This window comes from Chanos chanos, chromosome 7 (assembly GCF_902362185.1).
Source record: "Chanos chanos chromosome 7, fChaCha1.1, whole genome shotgun sequence".
In the NCBI taxonomy this organism is placed as follows: domain Eukaryota; kingdom Metazoa; phylum Chordata; class Actinopteri; order Gonorynchiformes; family Chanidae; genus Chanos; species Chanos chanos.
In genome coordinates this window covers 26,479,317-26,496,105 of record NC_044501.1, presented here as the reverse complement: position 1 = coordinate 26,496,105, position 16,789 = coordinate 26,479,317, and the positions used below count along the sequence as shown (strand labels likewise).

The window sequence follows — 16,789 nt, the reverse complement described above, 5'->3', positions numbered from 1 at the left end:
TACGTTTTCGCACCGCCGATCAGATTAGTCCATGATTAGAATGAAATCCTCGATTAATTAACATTGATTTTTCAAACATCAAGGCAATAAGGACCCTTTAAGTAGTTTCTGCAGACAAGTTTAAGTTTGTCTGTCAGAATAGGCTACTGCATCACTGAAGTGGTTCATGTCTCCAAAGAGCAAAATGAAAACAATTACAAAAACATCAGACTGCTAACACATCTTCTGAGACAGAAATATATGAATTTCAAAGTCAGTTTTCGGTCATGTCAGCATTCTTCAAGCAATCTCTTTAAGGGCAGCTTGTAAATATTTCCATTGCAGCTGAGCAAACCTAAGTAAATATCAGTAATGTTTTGGTATGTAAGCATCTGTGTGCCGTAATTCAGACCTGAACCGCTCTCCGAGATGACTTTGGACTGCGTCAACATCGGAGTGTTCTTGGAATGTTCTGTGTCAATGGAATGTGATCCAGGTATGCTCTAAACAAGAATTTATAAAATCAACAGCTAGTCACACTGTTCTCAAGCTGTCTCTTGAGTTGTCTGCTTTCTTTCAAACAATTTCCATTGTACAAATAATATTTTTATATAAACCCATGGCACAAAATAGACTTGAACATACTTTAACGTCTCATATTACCCTAGTGGTGTATTTTAAAAACTCATTTTTTGTGATTCCAGTTTTCAATGATGCAGAATTATAGTTTGCGTAAGCATTATACTGTGGTTTATTGCAAATGGCCTTTTTTTTTCTTTTGCAAGGTCACCACTCATTCTCTGGATAAGATTAGATTTCTCTTTTAAAGGCTTAGTAAACTCAACCAAATACAAGTGGCTATCTTGCAATAGGAACTGTAAATGTGAACATAGCCTCAGCCATGTGCTTAAGCCATTTAGCAGTTCAGAGGTGAAGCCTTTTGCTTTGTATGTTTGTTTGTTCTAAAAGCGCTGTACTGTTAAGAAGAGTTACAGCCCTGACATTTTACAGAACTTATCTTGTCAGTGTCACAGCGCTGACGTCTGGATATGGCTGCTTTCATGTTTTTACTTTGGGAACAGTTAACATTTCACGGTTTCAGTACATCAGTACACAAACCGGAGAACATGATCTATAGGTCAGGACCAGAGCACCGTGGTAATGCAAGGAAATCCATCAGTGTATTAATGACTCTCTCTCCAGTCCATGACACTGAACATGTCGGTTTTATAGTTTATATTTGGACTAAAAAGAGAGAGTAACGGATCTGACACAGTATGTCACAGCCTGACTTTCACTGCACTGACAGGTAGTCTGACTTCGCTTGTCAGTCACGTCGGGAAAAACAGAACAGCTGTAGGTCTTTGAACGCTCCCACATTATCTCCATGCGAATGAGAATTCAGCTTATCTTCCTCAGTTTTGTCTGGTAGAATCAAATTCTCTGTGTATAAGAACAAATGTGGCATCTCAGTACCTCCAACATTATATACCACTCACAGGTATGCACAACTGCCCACTCGAAAGGAATTTCAGGGATGTGTTTTTGGTAAGGCTACATTTTCTCTCTTTCTTTCATTTCAGAGGATAGAGGTCAGCTAACATTGTGGTAAACCCACTGAATGTACCATAGGCCTCTTTGACAAATGAGCTTTTGTGGAGGTATGTACGTGTAGGAGTAACCTCCTGGTTATGTAACTCATTCCTATAAAATAATGCCTTTTTTGGTAAAGCACATTTGGGTCTGACTATTTCTGGGACATCAAGGGTTTTCATCCTTTTAAAGTTTAATATTTAGAAAAAGACTTTACAAAGAGGAGTGAGAGAGATCTCACCTCGGTTGGTTTATTAGGCATACCATGCTCTCACGGAAATGAAGTGCTCCTGCAGACAGGGAGTTATGGGGATGTGGATTGATATACTAGAGCATGCTGATAGGCGTTGACTTATCCAGTTATTGTTTGATTCAACAATAGAATTCCCAAAATGAGTAACCTACCAACTAGTCATCAAGGCCTAGACTGGCTCCATCGGCAGTGTTAATGACAGGCTGAAACAAACATATGTGAGCCAGGGCAGGGCTCAGAAGAAACAGACAGAGAATCAGTGACTCAAGCAGCTTTGGTTCTGGAAGGATAATTAACGCCAGCTGCACCAATCCCAGTGTCTCGGAAACGGCTGCCTTCCTGAGCTTTCCATATGTAACACTTAACAAGGGTTTACTGAGAAAAGTGTGAGATGCAGAAAACATCCAGTAAGAGAAAACCCTGCATGTTACAGCAGTGCACTGATGAGAGGGGTCAAGGCAGATCGGCAAGGGCCGCATAAGGTAATGAGTGGGGCACATGAACAGGCAAATAACAGCCCAGTGGTGTGACGACGCACAGGATAGCACTTCAGAATTCAGGACCTGTCAGATTGTGTCATAGACTAGCGTTTCTCAAGCTATGGGCTGCCGTCACTATGGCCCGGTCCGCAGAGCCCTGCCGCTGCACCAGTCAAATTATGCTTGGTGCTTCTGTCACTCGCCAGGTGAAAATACTGGACATTGTATTCAAGATTCCACAACATTGTATTCAAGATTCCACAATGTTAAGCAAGTTCTCGCAGGCAGGAACACTTAACATTCTAGAATCTTGAATAAAATGTTACTATTTTCAAAGCAGGAAGTTCAGTCAAGGGGGTGGGGACCTGGCAGTTTCCTGGGCACCGGTCTGTGGCCCAAAGTTTGAGAAACACAGTCATAGACCATGTAGATGGGCTACAGCAGCGGTCAACTGTACTCGGTTCCACTCCTATCTAACTAAAAACAAGGAGGAGAGGCCTCACTGGCCACACAGGAGAAGCGGGTGGTAATCTTAAGTGTGCGCTGATGCCAAAGCACATGTCGTCTCAGAAGGGTTCCAGGAAAATGAGAGCAAGTTGACTTGACTTTACTGGAGTTGACTTGACTTTACTGGAGTGGTCACAGACCTCAGCCCATCAGAGCATCTTTGAGATGGAATGAGTTGTTTACTGTATGAATGTGACACCCCAGTGCAGTCTTCAGAAACCATGTGATTCCACTGGGTCAACATGGACCATCATCCCTCTGGTATGTCACCCAGTCTACATCCTTAGGAAATCTGGCTCCTTTGGAGGCAAAGTGGACCAGACCCTAGCTAGATGAATGTGTCTAATACATTGAGTGTACTTTTTCTTTTTCCATTCTTTTCTTTTTCTTTCTTTATTTTTTTGAAATTGGATTTTGAAAGAGTGTCGTTGTTATCGCTGACATTTACATGTGTCTCAGTGTCCTAAAAATTCTGTTCTGGCTCTGGTTGTGGTTCTAGTTCTGGTTGTTGTGTTGCGTTGCATTGCGTTCTGTTCTTTACTTTTATTTGCACCCTCCAGGTGAGAGAGCTCTCACTGTGCTCAGTGGTGGAAAGTCTCTTTTTTTTTAGGCTGTGCAGAGACCACTGTAAAGTGTTTTTTTTTTATTGTTCTTCTGCTGTTTAAGTGCCTGTGGCAGTTTCAGACACTTATAATGGTATTGAATTATGCATGCCTTTAGTAAAATGTTGTCGTGAAACAACAGGTTTCAAGTGCTTGCAAAGCTAGAAAATATGATAACAATTTCCAGCGAATTCTGTCATCACGTTTGTATGCCATCTCTCCAAAGTAACCAAATGAGAATCATAAAAAGTGGAAAATGTAATCACGTTGTTTTGTATTTTGCTGTTATTGTCCTCTGTTTGCCTCTCTTGTTTCTAACTGAGCCTGGTAGCATACCTTACAAAAGCACAGAGGGATTATACCAACTCAGAGCCCAGACTTCTGGCTGGAAACATTGCTGATTCTCCAGGATAATTTCTCGAACCTCTGCTCTTTTCATTACAAGCCCAGCCAGGAAGCCATGTGGAGTAGTAGGACAGTATTTTTAAAGTTTTGTTTGTTTCTTTGTCATAATCTGGCTTATATGTAGTTTGTATTGCTCAATTGCAGTTTAATTTGTTTTTGATATTTCCCTCTGTCCATCCAATTCCATTCTTCTCTGTACTAGGCTGCTGAGAGAGAGCATAGATTATCAGTAAATTGCTCAGCACATTGACACACTTATTCTGTGAGTGCCAGTTGTCCAAGACCCTCCCTGGTGCAGTCCCAGCTCAGCTGCAAAGATTTAGTGTAATCACCCCAAAAAATGGGAGCAAAGAGGCAAATAGTAGTTATTTGCGCATCATTTGGCGATTATGACACACCGGCGTGTGCTAAACTCACTAAACCTGGCACTTGAGCTGGAAATCCTCCAGTCTAATTTCAGCATATCTATGACTAAGTCCGCAGAATGACAGGGGCTTCAGACGGACTTCAACGGAGCTCTTCCAGGTTCTCAAAGTTTTACATTATCATTGACCGAAGAGAGAGTCACTCTCTTGTTTCTTTGTGTACTTGAAGAATAGTAGAGCTTGTCACAACATCAGCAGACCTGACATCTTAATTCTATGGTCTTGGCTAGCTCGATGATTGTTCAATGTTGCACTACTTATGGTAGTAATTTAATGTCACAATTTGTGTCGCAGACACTCCACACAATGTTCAGTGTGCTAAGCCACATCAGCTGAGTTTACATGTCTGAGGAGTGAGTGGGTGCAGAGATCAGGGTCTGAGAGAATGTCTTATGCTCCACAGACCCATCATAAACCGCTATCCTTCAGACCCCACTGAATCTAACAGACAGGAGACTCAGTTTCACTCACTGCTGGCTGTACACTGAAGTCTGAAAGTACAAAGGCTGTAAAAGATTGTTTCTATTGGAAATATCTGGAGAAATATGATAGGGTAAAGTGTAAGGGGGAAAAAAGTTAGATTTTTTTCTTGTAGTCCTCCACATCAAGTTTGTAAGCCATGGTTGTTGGCTAAGCAGGGCAGTAATGTGATTGGCCTCAAGTTCCTGGCTTTGTTTCAGCTTGATTCCTCTATCAGTACAAACGTAAGACTGGATACCACCACCCCATAAACATACCCTGATATAGAAGAGTGAAAGTGATCGCACTGAAACTGATGACGCACATGGGCTATCATCTCTCTCTCTCAGTACTTTCATTAACTATTTATGTCCCAATCTTGACTCCAGAGGCATTGACGGAGCTGGGCCCCTGTCAGCAAAGCTTTCCATGACTCCAAAAAGTTTTCAAAGAAAACAAAAAAAAAAAGGATTGAATACTGGTTGATAGACTACGTCAAGCCTCATCATTATGATGTGGAAATCATCATTCTTTATTACGTTAATACTATTTGTGGCACCTACTCATCTGAACAGCACACAGTGCCTCGTGTTGTTTTTTCCAGAGCTCAGATTTGAATCTTTCTTCTGGTTTGCCCCTGTAGAATGCAGCCGATTCAGCTCAAGAAGGGTTTGGTTAACTACTTCACACATGCTGGGTTAGCACAAACCTGAGGTGATCGGGCCTAACAAACCTGTTTAATTTTTATGAATAAAAACTGGGCCGGGGATTTGGGATTTCAGAAGAGTCGTGAATTTACATTTCTGTAGCCGCTCTGTATCTCCTGGCTTCAGGAGCGGGGACCTGTATACACAGAGATATCAGTTTTCGCACATCTCGAATTTCCCAGTGACGCTTGACTGCACGGGGAGCAGTTGATTCACTCCATCAGGTTATCTACATCTGGCTATAACAAACTTTAGCACTGTGAGCGTTCCTCAGGAATAGACTTTGCGGTCGTACAACTTGACTGTGGTAGTTGTGACCACATGCACGTCTTCGGCACGCTGTATCTGTGTGGAAGCTAATGCTATGCGAGACTGGCTCGCTTATCATACTTTACACACATTATGTTTAAACCCCTCTATTATCGCTTCAATGCAAGAGTCATTACCCAAATAAAACCAATTACAGCCTCACGGTAATAAAGCTGAGATTAGAGATGATTAATTTTCGGCTACAGAGAAACACAGAAAAACAGCTTGCTCCACAACATTATAGTGGGGGGGGGGGGGGGGCAGTGTTCAATTTTTCTGTAATGGTTTGACAAAAGTTTGCAATTTTTTATTCAATTTTTTTAGTTAAAAAATATTAATTGGGGAAAACAGAAACATCAAAACGCAATAAGATCAGTTATCGACATCAGTATTCCAGAAAAAATTTTTTTTTTATTTTTGTTCTCCTTGTTTAATGTACAAATATCTGAGCAATCCTTCGATCTCTGTTTGACCTGGAAAAAAATGGGCAAATTTCTCAAATCAGGATTAAACCCACACCTTCATCACACCTTTGTCTTTGAAAGAAGACTCTCAGATCTGCACGCAATTTGGCCCAAGATTAGATTTACTCCTGGTCTGAGAAACAAACCCACATCGTGTGTGAACAAAGTAAGAGACATCAGTTAGGGATAATGATCTATGGCTCACGTCCGAATATCTGTGTGCACCTGCAAAGTGTAATAAGAAGACCTGAAGATGGCAGAATCTCCAAATACTCATTGCACAACAAACATGGTGACAGCTTTAACATTGTATATTCTGCTTAAGATATGACATTTGTAAGGAAAGAAACAAAACAAATTTGAACACGTGTTTAAGACTGCTTCCTGAGAGAATGTCCGTTCAACATCTGAACATGTATTCATGGCATAAAATTTTTAGTTCTTGGACATAGAGTAATTAAAGTCTATATATACACAGATGTGCTTTCACAATGAGATATTTAGAAGAAATGGGTACTATTTATGTGTTGGCAGGATTTTGACCCGGCTATTGCTGGGGCAACCCGACGGTGTCCTGGCGTGATGAGCGTCGTTGGCCCGTGGCGGGAAGGTCCAACAGAGCCTGGACAGTTTGAGCGATCCGCGTGAGGCCCTCGTCTTCCAGAATCAGCTGGGCAGGACACAGCGTGTCCTAGTTCGAGGGAGGAGGGTTAGGACGTTAGTGCAAAATGTGCATCACATATTAACACAGGTATGGAGCCAGCGTGCCTGCTAAGACATGAGCGCTTAAGACTAAGATAACAGGCGCACACGGGAGCTGCGTACGAAAGCCAAACAGCTTTGTCACACATACATATTTTAGGCAGCTTCACCAGAGAGCTAGACGTTACAGACAGAAGCATGCACAAGCCAAATCACCGGTAATTTCACCCGTAAATGCAATCGCGATGTACACCACTACCGCATGCAACGGGTTTACGTGCCCAGCCCTGCAGTCCAGCTCACATCTGCACACCACAGAAACCCTTTAGCCCCCCGCGGTAAAAAAGCACCGTGGGATATCATCAACCGAAGGTGCAGATTAGAAAAAAGTCATGCAGATCGCCACACAGAAACTTTACAGGACTCCGAGTTAAATTTAATCTACTTACCGTTTCCAGAGGGAGGCAGAGCATCTAAAAACATAAAACTGCGAGGTACCGATAAGCTTACAGAAAAAAATATCATTTATGCCTGCAAGCATTATGAAGCAAGACAAAGGACACGGAAATATGATCAAAGACATTCTCTTGTTTTAATAATTTATTTACAGCGGAAAAAAACTTTATATATTTATATAAATTTTCGTTTAAAGTCTCCCTTAAATATACTGGAATAGCATAAATATAACAAAAATACATTTTTTATGTTTGTTTCTTGAAACATATTTAAGATTTTTAACTTCATTGCTTAACCAGTGAGATGCACATATTTGTTTTCACCTAAAAGACACATTTTGGCTGACGTATTTGTTGAGCATCTATTTTCACAAAACCAGTTTCGCGTTGTCTAAAAAACCAGTCCCACATAATCTCAGAGGACATGTTCATGTCAAGCAAACGAAAAAGCCAGCAGCTCCATCTATGATCAGACAAACACTCTAAAGTCTGACCAATGAGGACACATCCCTAGAAACAGTGAGGTGAGTAACCTCATCTCACTCTGGTGCTCCAGATCTTTCCAAAGGGGTACTAACTGGTGGGCGGAGCCAAACTGATGAGTGAGTGGATTTAGATTCTGAACTTGGAACCTTGATTACAAAAATACCTATTTCATTCCAACGTTTTGCCAACAAAATATCTATAGGAAGTGTTTAAGATCCTGTTACGATATCATGGTGTGGCCTATCTTGCTTTAGCGCTGCTGAGTTAATAATAATTAAAAAAAAAGTCAGTGAATGATGCACTGTACCCCATCCTTCCTTTACATTTTAATCACAGTGTTTCAACACGTGGCACTGACTGAGATGTGAAAGCCAGAAGGGCAGACAGCAGCTTTCCTTTGTCATAGTAGAGGACAACTTCTGTAGTCCTACTCTGAACAGGTTTCCTCCATTTGATTTGCAAGTTTTGTTCACATAGACCAAAGGGCATGAGCGGTCTCACTATAGATGCTGTGTTTGTTTTCAGAGCCACAGGAACGACAGACTACAGAGATTCAACAACAGACAAAAGCTGTGACCTTGCTCTAACCTTGGAGCGACTTTGCAGTTTGGTTCTCATTATGTTCTACCCAGACAATCTGTGAGTTTTAGCGCTGTGTCTCTCAGCCAGCTCCACTGGGAGCAATAACTGTTTCACAGACTTGGTGCTGCCTTGAAGTACCACAATTGATTTGGCTAATCTAGGACTCGCCGATCAGCTGACAAGCTAAATCAGGTGAGAAACTACAGGGGCCACAACAAACGAAGTGACATTGCTTCAGTGGAGGACCGAGACGCAGTCTTCTAATCCAACCTCCCGTGATCACTCACCAACCAAATCTGCTCTCACTCTCTCCCTCTCTCTCTCACCTTCCTCAACTTCATCCCAAGTATGTCCGTTTTCTCTTTCTGCACTTCTGCTCTCTCCTTTTCTTCCCTCTCTCTTCTAGTCCTTATTTGTCTCTCTCTACACGACCATCTGCTAGTTAAGTATCCAAGAGACTGACTGATCATGTTATGTAAAAACACAAATGACAAAACAGCGGCACAGCTAGCAGAGCACTGGAGGACAAAGTGGGCCCACAAAGCACAAAAAAAAAAAAACCTCCACCACATCTTAGTCATGCTATAGACATTTATAGGAGTTGCTGTAAAACGTGACTCTATAATCTTAAGAAACTTGAGACAGATTTAGGACACTTTTGCAGCTGGGCCTTACTGAACACAGCTGGATGTCATGTGAACTCCTGACTGTGTAACATCCACCTAACAGGGAATCATTTCGGTTTTGACACTGTTTTATAAATTTGAAATTATTTGACACAATAGTTTGAATCATTCTGGTTGGTTAAATGAATTCCATCTGTTTTTGATGCATAATGGGTTGAAAAACCTGATTTGCCTCCCCCCTCCAACTTTTTATGCTTTATTGGGCCTCATTTCCTCCAGTACTTCCATAGAACATGACAAAAAAGCCTGGATGCACTTAAATAAATAAAACTAAAAAAATAACTTAGAGTTATTTTACAAGTATACACAGGAGCATATTACTCTATTTTAAGATGACCAAAACAAAAACATTGCAGTGAGTTAATATAAGCTCTGAAATATTATTTCTGTACCTCATGGCTTTACAAATGAAGCATTCAAAGTGCAGGGGTGTAACACTACTGCCCCCTGGTGATCACAGTCAACATAGCAACATAAACACAAAAAATACTAAACAAATATTTGGTTCCATTCCAGTCCCAAGCCCCAACTCCTGTAATCGTTATTTTTTTTCTTTAGAAATCTGATTGGACAGTGTTTAAAAAAAAAAAAAAAATCACATCTCAAGCTATGCATAGCAAATCAGCAGGTTGGGCGGAGCCACTATCATTCAGGCTCCACCCACATTTGTTATTTGCCAAGGTGCTGAAGCTGTAGGCAGGAGTGGGATAAGACAGTCTGTAAAGGTTACAGTGGTTTCATAGTGGAGGCACATAGCTTTTGAAGAACAAAGTGATTTGAGCCCTTTGAGTGAAAAGTGTTACATTACAAAGAGATTCGGTCTATTCACTTACAATTAAACATTTGTGCACAGGCTATAGAGGGCTGAAAACAGTCACACTAGAAAAGAGCTAAGTTGTTTACGTGTTAAATAATCTCTCTGACTTTGACTGGGAGCAGTAAACTAAGGCATCTCAGTGGAAAAGCCCTTCCACAAGAATATTAAAAATAGCTAACATATTTATTCCATTTTTTTAAACTCAGTGTTTTCAGTTCACATAAAATATTTACCATGAGTCAGCTGAATAAGGTTTTCTGAAAGACAGTTTTAAATCGCCTTGAGGGTTTATAGGTTGTGAATGTGTGTGAAGCCAGGGTGACTGTCTGTGTAAAGACTGTGGTACCTATCTCTGGCTTTTCAAACAGTTTTTCACATACAGGACAGAACTTACTGAAAGAGTATAGAATGGCAGGTATAACTATATGTACTGACTAACTTTCTGTAGAGTGCCGCTGAGCCCGGCACAGTCTCCGGGTTTGTAGTGTTTTACTGTGTGTTTCTAGCAGTGGCAGCTGACATAACTAACTTAGCTTTGTGTGTGTGTCTGTTCAAGTCTGTCACTGACCAAATATGCTACAGCAGAGACAGCTGTGTGGCCGTTCGCATGTGTGTGTGTGTATGTGTGTGTGTAACCTCAAACTCTCTCTCTGAGTAGGTCAAGTGTGTAGAAAGTGTAGAGTAGTAGCTATAAAAGGTGTGTGCGTGAGCGAAACATGGATTAAAGTACACACACACACACGCGCGCAAACACACACGCACACGCAGAAAGAGGCACTACGCAAGGAGGTGGCAGTAGAGCAGGTAGAGCAGGGCCATGATGACGCAGTAGAACAGCAGGAAGCCTGTGGGGAGCAGTGGGGAGCGGGAGTCCCTCTCCACCTCCTCCGCCGCTCCGTCTCCTCCTAACAGGAGCAGCGCCTCAACACAGCGCTGCACTGCAGACAGCCTACAGCATAGCACATCAGACACCACACACAGCTCCATCTGAGAGAGAGACAGAGAGAGACATGGATGGAAAGAGACAGGGATGGAGGGAGACAAATAGAGAGAGAGACAGAGACAGAGAGAGAGTGAAAAGGTGCTAGGCAGGAGTGGAAGGGTGAAGTGGGATAGATGGGGGGGTTGTAATGCAGAAGAAAGGTGAGGAGAGGGATTAAAGAGTAGAAAAGAGAATAAAAATAGAGATATTTGGAGAGTTTTGGAACAGAGGTGGGTTTGGTGACAGACGGTGGTGAATAGAGAGTAAAGAAATGTTGAAATGATAGAGTAACAGAATAAACAGAGGCAGACACAAAACGAAGGGAACACAATGAGCAGACAGCACAAAATGACACTGAAACAAAGAAGTTGTGCACAATATAGCAACGTTCCCACAAAAAGGTTAACGAACAAGTAAACATGGAATAAAGTAACACTAAAACAAATCAAAGCTCTCCAAACCACACACACACACACACTGACAGAGGAGTCTAGAATGTTTACTAATGTTTACCTCAGGGACACCCAGCTTGCGGCAGGCAGAGATGAAGTTTTCCACATTGAGGCGACACTTAGCAGTGCTAAGTTTGGGCTGAGGAATAATGAATAGGGCAGAAAAAACAGACAAAATGTAATACTCACCATAAACTTGGTTTTCAGAGATAGTTTTTAAACTGTAAAGTTTGTAAACAATATTATGTATAAAATGCAAGCAGAAATATGTGGCCATGTTCATGCTCTCAAAATGCCACAGCTGATGGATGTTAAAGTAAATGTGGAAAATGTGTGTGTGTGGCAGTTCTCTCTCACTGTGCACTTCGGATGAGACACTCACCACAGCTGGGGAAGGGATGTGGATGATTGACACAGACCGAGGCCGCACGTGATTGGCTAGTTGGCAGAGCACTGTGCCATTGGACAGTGCCTCTCCCAGGTCTTCAGGAAGAGTGATCTTTAGCCGTGACTCCAGGGTCTACAAGGGGAGAGAGAGAGAGAGAGAGAGAGAGAGTTCAACAAAAAGAGAATAAAAATAGCAGTGGAGATGTGTAAAGATGAGAAAGTCTGAGAGAGGAGAGTGTTTGACCTTGCGTAGCTGTGATATGTCTGCTCTCTCTTCTCTCGGAGACTTCAGTGTGGTCCGAGATTCACTGCGACCAGAATCAGCTAAACACTGCATAGAACCTGACACAGAGGAATCAAAAATCTGCATGTCAAAGTGAAAACAGGGCGAGGACCTGGGAAATATTCAAAAGAATACGGCCATATATATATATAGTATATTACTCTGTGTGTGTGTGTGTGTGTGTGTGTGTGTGTGTGTGTGTGTACCTGACGTTTTGACATTACAGCGGGAGGAAGTTCTGAACAGGAAGCTGTTGGGTTTTTGAGCTGTGCCTGGAGGAGAGCAGGGTTTGGCAGCAGGAACATCTGTGGACACACACACACACACACACAATCAGTGCACAGACATTCTGAGTAGGGGTGTTTGTGTTTTGGTGTATGTGTGTAATTGTAATCCTACCTGTCCGGCTGACAGACCGTTGTAGTGACGGAGTTTGAGCCATTGAAGACATCTGATCCGCACTCTACAATACAAACAGAGAGAGAAAGAGAGAGAGGGAGAGAGACATTTCTAAATTTATAAACATAAGAAAACCGTATGAGTGGTGAAAAGTGGTCATGTATCTGAGCAGTGTGTGAGCACAAAGACAAACTGTTTTTCATTAGTCAGTCTGCCACTCCACTGTCGGCTTGTCTACATCCCTTGAGAGAGGAAAAGTAAAGAGAAAAACAGAGGAAGAGAGACAACTGAATGAAACTAACCGCACATCTGTGGCGAAGGCCATTGGCTGAAGGGCTGCTGCTGTCTGTACAGCTGACACTAGAGGGAGACAGAGACCACCACCTTTAATGTCTCACTTGGACACATTGAGATCAACATGTGAGAGACTTTTTCAATGGTAAGGGGCAAACTGTTTTATCACCCCCCCTCCCTCCATCCCCCTACACACACAGACACTTTTCAGAGATCAGAGAACTAGCACCCAAACAGCACACAGAGGGGTGAGTTTTTTACCCCAAGCTACTTCCTGTCTGCGAGGACGTCGCTGTTGCATGACTTCCTGTTTTTGCTGAACACTTCTGTAAGCTGAAAAGAAAAAAAAAAAAAGAAAAAATCACTGACACATGAAAAAAAAACAGCAGAAAGACATGAAAGAAACAGCTGGTTTAGTCTGATACTGTTGCAGCGCACTCATTGACAATCTGTCCATCTCCTCAAAAGTCAACATTTCTCCCAAACCAAGGGAATCTCCAATGATCCTCAGCGAGCCCAGACCAGTGGCCATGGGATCGGGGTTGAGTGGTGAATGTTTGCCATGGTAACAGGAGTATCATAGGAAGCAGAGGGGTGATTGATTTTGAGTAATACTGAGTGAAGTGAAGGGCACCTGGAGATGGGACTGGGATGGGAGTACAGATAACAGGCTTTTATGAGAGTACAGTCCACACAAAGGCATCTCTGTTTGGACTGCAGTCAATGAAAAACTCAGCAATCCACCGCTCTCGTTACTTCAGTTATATCAATCTGTCTATATACACACTCTTTCTCACACACACACACACACACACACGCACACACCCTGCTCCCTGTGACTGTAGAGATTGTTCTCTCTGTCTGTGTGTGACTGCTGGCTTCTCTCTGTCTGGTATACTGGGTTCTCTCTGTCTGGTATACTGGGTTCTCTCTGCCTGGTATACTGGGTTCTTTCTGTCTGGTATACTGGCTTCGCTCTGCCTGGTATACTGGGTTCTCTCTGCCTGGTATACTGGGTTCTCTCTGTCTGGTATACTGGGTTCTCTCTGCCTGGTATACTGGGTTCTTTCTGTCTGGTATACTGGCTTCTGTCTGTCTGGTATACTGGCTTCTGTCTGTCTGGTATACTGGCTTCTGTCTGTCTGGTATACTGGGTTCTCTCTGTCTGATATACTGGCTTCTCTCTGTCTGGTATACTGGCTTCTCTCTGTCTGGTATACTGGGTTCTCTCTGTCTGATATACTGGGTTCTCTCTGTCTGGTATACTGGCTTCTCTCTGTCTGATATACTGGGTTCTCTCTGTCTGATATACTGGGTTCTCTCTGTCTGATATACTGGGTTCTCTCTGCCTGGTATACTGGGTTCTCTCTGTCTGGTATACTGGGTTCTCTCTGCCTGGTATACTGGGTTCTCTCTGTCTGGTATACTGGCTTCTCTCTGTCTGGTATACTGGCTTCTCTCTGTCTGATATACTGGGTTCTCTCTGTCTGATATACTGGGTTCTCTCTGCCTGGTATACTGGGTTCTCTCTGTCTGGTATACTGGCTTCTCTTCTCCACACATACACCATCCATCATCTGTCCACTTATCCAGAGTAAACAGCACTTTACCTCCCTGTTCTCGCTGTTTATTTCTGTAATTCCTTTCCTCCTCCATAACACTACCTCTCCCTCTCTCTCTCTACAACACACACACTTACGAGATGTGCTGAGTTCTGCTGTAACTAGGAGTTCTCTCTCTCTCTCTCTCTCTCTCTCTCCCTCACACACTCAAAGTTTTTTACACACACACACACACACAGATGAAGACTTACGCTGTGTCTCGGGCCTTGTCTCTCTGCTGTTGCTGGGCTCTCTCTCTCTCCTGCCAGATGAGTAGATTACCTGGCCTCCTCTTCTCCTCCAGAGTGGGGCTGGGGGGGGTTGCTAGAGACCCCAAATCAACTGAATCTCCGCCCACACTTTTCCTGAGAGAGAGAGAGAGGGAGAGAGAGAGAGAGAGAGCAACAGAGTGAAGAAAAAGGAAAAACATGTTCTTTCTTTCAGTTTTATACATATGTGTTTACCACATCACAACTTACATAACTCTTAGCAGGCCTGTAGAAAGTCGCGTGAGTGTCTTTGCTCAATACTAAACCACAGCACTGTAATCAGCTATTCTAAACCACACTGTCTTCTGTTATGTGCCCCCTAAAAACACCAGCCTGCCACAGGTTTCTTACACTGTGTCTTACGACCCTCCTGTCACTGCCAACATCTCCTGTCACAGCAAAACCAGATGAGAGACAGGACAGAGAGAGAGGCTGAGGAGGGAGGGGAGGTGCTCTGTGTCTGGCATTTGCAGGAGGGAGAGAGGGGATGTGTGAGTGATGACAGAGCAGGGGATGGGAGTTAAGTGGTGGCAGAAGTATGGGGCATTGGAGACACTGTGTGTGTGTGTGTGTGTGTGTGTCTTCTGTCGCCATCCACCCAGAATGCTGCTGGAACCGGAGATCTGAACTGTTTGATTTGTCTGGTTAACAAACAGTAACTAATGGATATTACAGCATGTTGACTTTTCCCACAACCCTCAAACACACACACAGACACACACACACACACACACACACACACACACACAGTTGCTGACCTTGTGTAACGAGTGCAGGAAAATAAATGGGGGAGACAAGACAGAGGAGAAATGGGACAGAGAGAGAAAAAGATAGGCAGAGGAAATGAGGGAGAAAAGGAATTAGAGAGAGAGAGAGAGAGAGAGAGAGAGAGAGAGAGAGGGAGGGGTGGGGTGATAGAGACCTAGCCACCTAGCCAGGTGATGGAGTGAAGTCATTTGAAAGTCAGACTGTGTGAGGGGAAACATTTTACTTCTATGGTTAAACATTCAGGGGCACCCTCACTGCAGAAAAACTGACTCTAAATGTACACGTACACACACACACACACACACACACACACACACACACATACATACACATACATCCACATCCACATCCACATCCACACACACACACACACACACACACATTGGTGATGACTGTATTACCTGCTGCCAGTGGAGTCTGGGCTTTGGGACACAGGTGATGTGCTCTTTTCCTGAAAAAGAGAAAGGGAGAGGGAGGGAGAGAGAGAAAGGAAGATAGATTGAGACAGTGTTAGAGAGAAAGAGAAAAAGAATGTGTGTGTGTGTGTGTGAGAAAGAGACAGAGAGAGAGAGACTTATATACCTCATAAACACCATCAAAACAACATGTTCAGTCTTATGAATGAACTGAGTGTGAAACGAGTGGTGAACCTCTGTGACTCACACAGTGAGACAGTGGGTTTTAAAAGGGCATTAAAAAGTCCTTCCATAGTCACCAGGTCGCTTTTTCTCTGCTTTCAAAATCACAGAGTGTGGCAGGGCAAGCTACAACGCTTCACCCTGCTGTTTTCTTTACAGCCAACACAGGCTCTTAACGGGCTAATCCACCCTCAGCTTAACCACTCAACTTCACCAGTACAGCTTAACGCCTTTTAAATGCAAACCAGAGTAGCTAGGATTTCTCTCTAAATACACACTTTGTATAGTACAATATGAAATAAGGTTCTACTCCTCACCTGCAGGGGCGCTGTGAGAAGAGAGTTGGAGGGCTCTGGCCTGTACCGCACCTCCTCTTCCTCTGCTACACTGCTGTCAATAAAATCCACCTGCTCCACTACTCCATTCACTGCAAAGGGGAGACAGAAAAGACAAGGAGAGGAAGAGAGAAGAAGAAGAAAGGATGGGGTGAAATCGTCAAGGAGAGCAGAAGACAACAGAAGAGAAAGGAGAGGAGATTTAAAAAAAAAGAATGAGTGAAGTCTATCTGAATTGGTCCTCTAGACACCAACACGCGTGTGTGTGTGTGTGTGTGTGTGTGTGTGTGTGTGGTATGTGTGTGTTTACTTCTCTGGGTCTCCAGCAGGGGGGTTTTCTCCTCCTCTTTCTCTGGCAGATTGTGGTTGTGTTCGCGTGTGCTCTCAGCCAACCGCAGAGATCGCTCTGAGAAATCATCCGCCGACTGAACGACAAAGACACAGGAACAGAGAGTGAGAAACACACACATG

The 16,789-nt window shown here is 43.1% G+C and overlaps 1 protein-coding gene across 1 annotated transcript in view; it reads right to left on the bottom strand.

The window, feature by feature from the left end:
- Positions 1-10,542: 10,542 nt before the first annotated feature.
- Positions 10,543-16,789, bottom strand: part of lrch4 (leucine-rich repeats and calponin homology (CH) domain containing 4) — a 29,084-nt gene continuing 22,837 nt past the window's right edge. Inside the window, exons 7-18 of the mRNA XM_030779677.1 lie at positions 16,629-16,743; positions 16,301-16,410; positions 15,747-15,796; positions 14,521-14,673; positions 12,969-13,040; positions 12,716-12,773; positions 12,414-12,477; positions 12,221-12,319; positions 11,976-12,073; positions 11,727-11,864; positions 11,406-11,483; positions 10,543-10,897 (exon numbers count right to left, since the gene is read on the bottom strand). Of these exons, the coding sequence (XP_030635537.1) occupies positions 10,688-10,897; positions 11,406-11,483; positions 11,727-11,864; positions 11,976-12,073; positions 12,221-12,319; positions 12,414-12,477; positions 12,716-12,773; positions 12,969-13,040; positions 14,521-14,673; positions 15,747-15,796; positions 16,301-16,410; positions 16,629-16,743 (1,245 nt within the window). The 3' untranslated portion in view covers positions 10,543-10,687. The remainder of the gene's footprint in view (positions 10,898-11,405; positions 11,484-11,726; positions 11,865-11,975; positions 12,074-12,220; positions 12,320-12,413; positions 12,478-12,715; positions 12,774-12,968; positions 13,041-14,520; positions 14,674-15,746; positions 15,797-16,300; positions 16,411-16,628; positions 16,744-16,789) is intronic.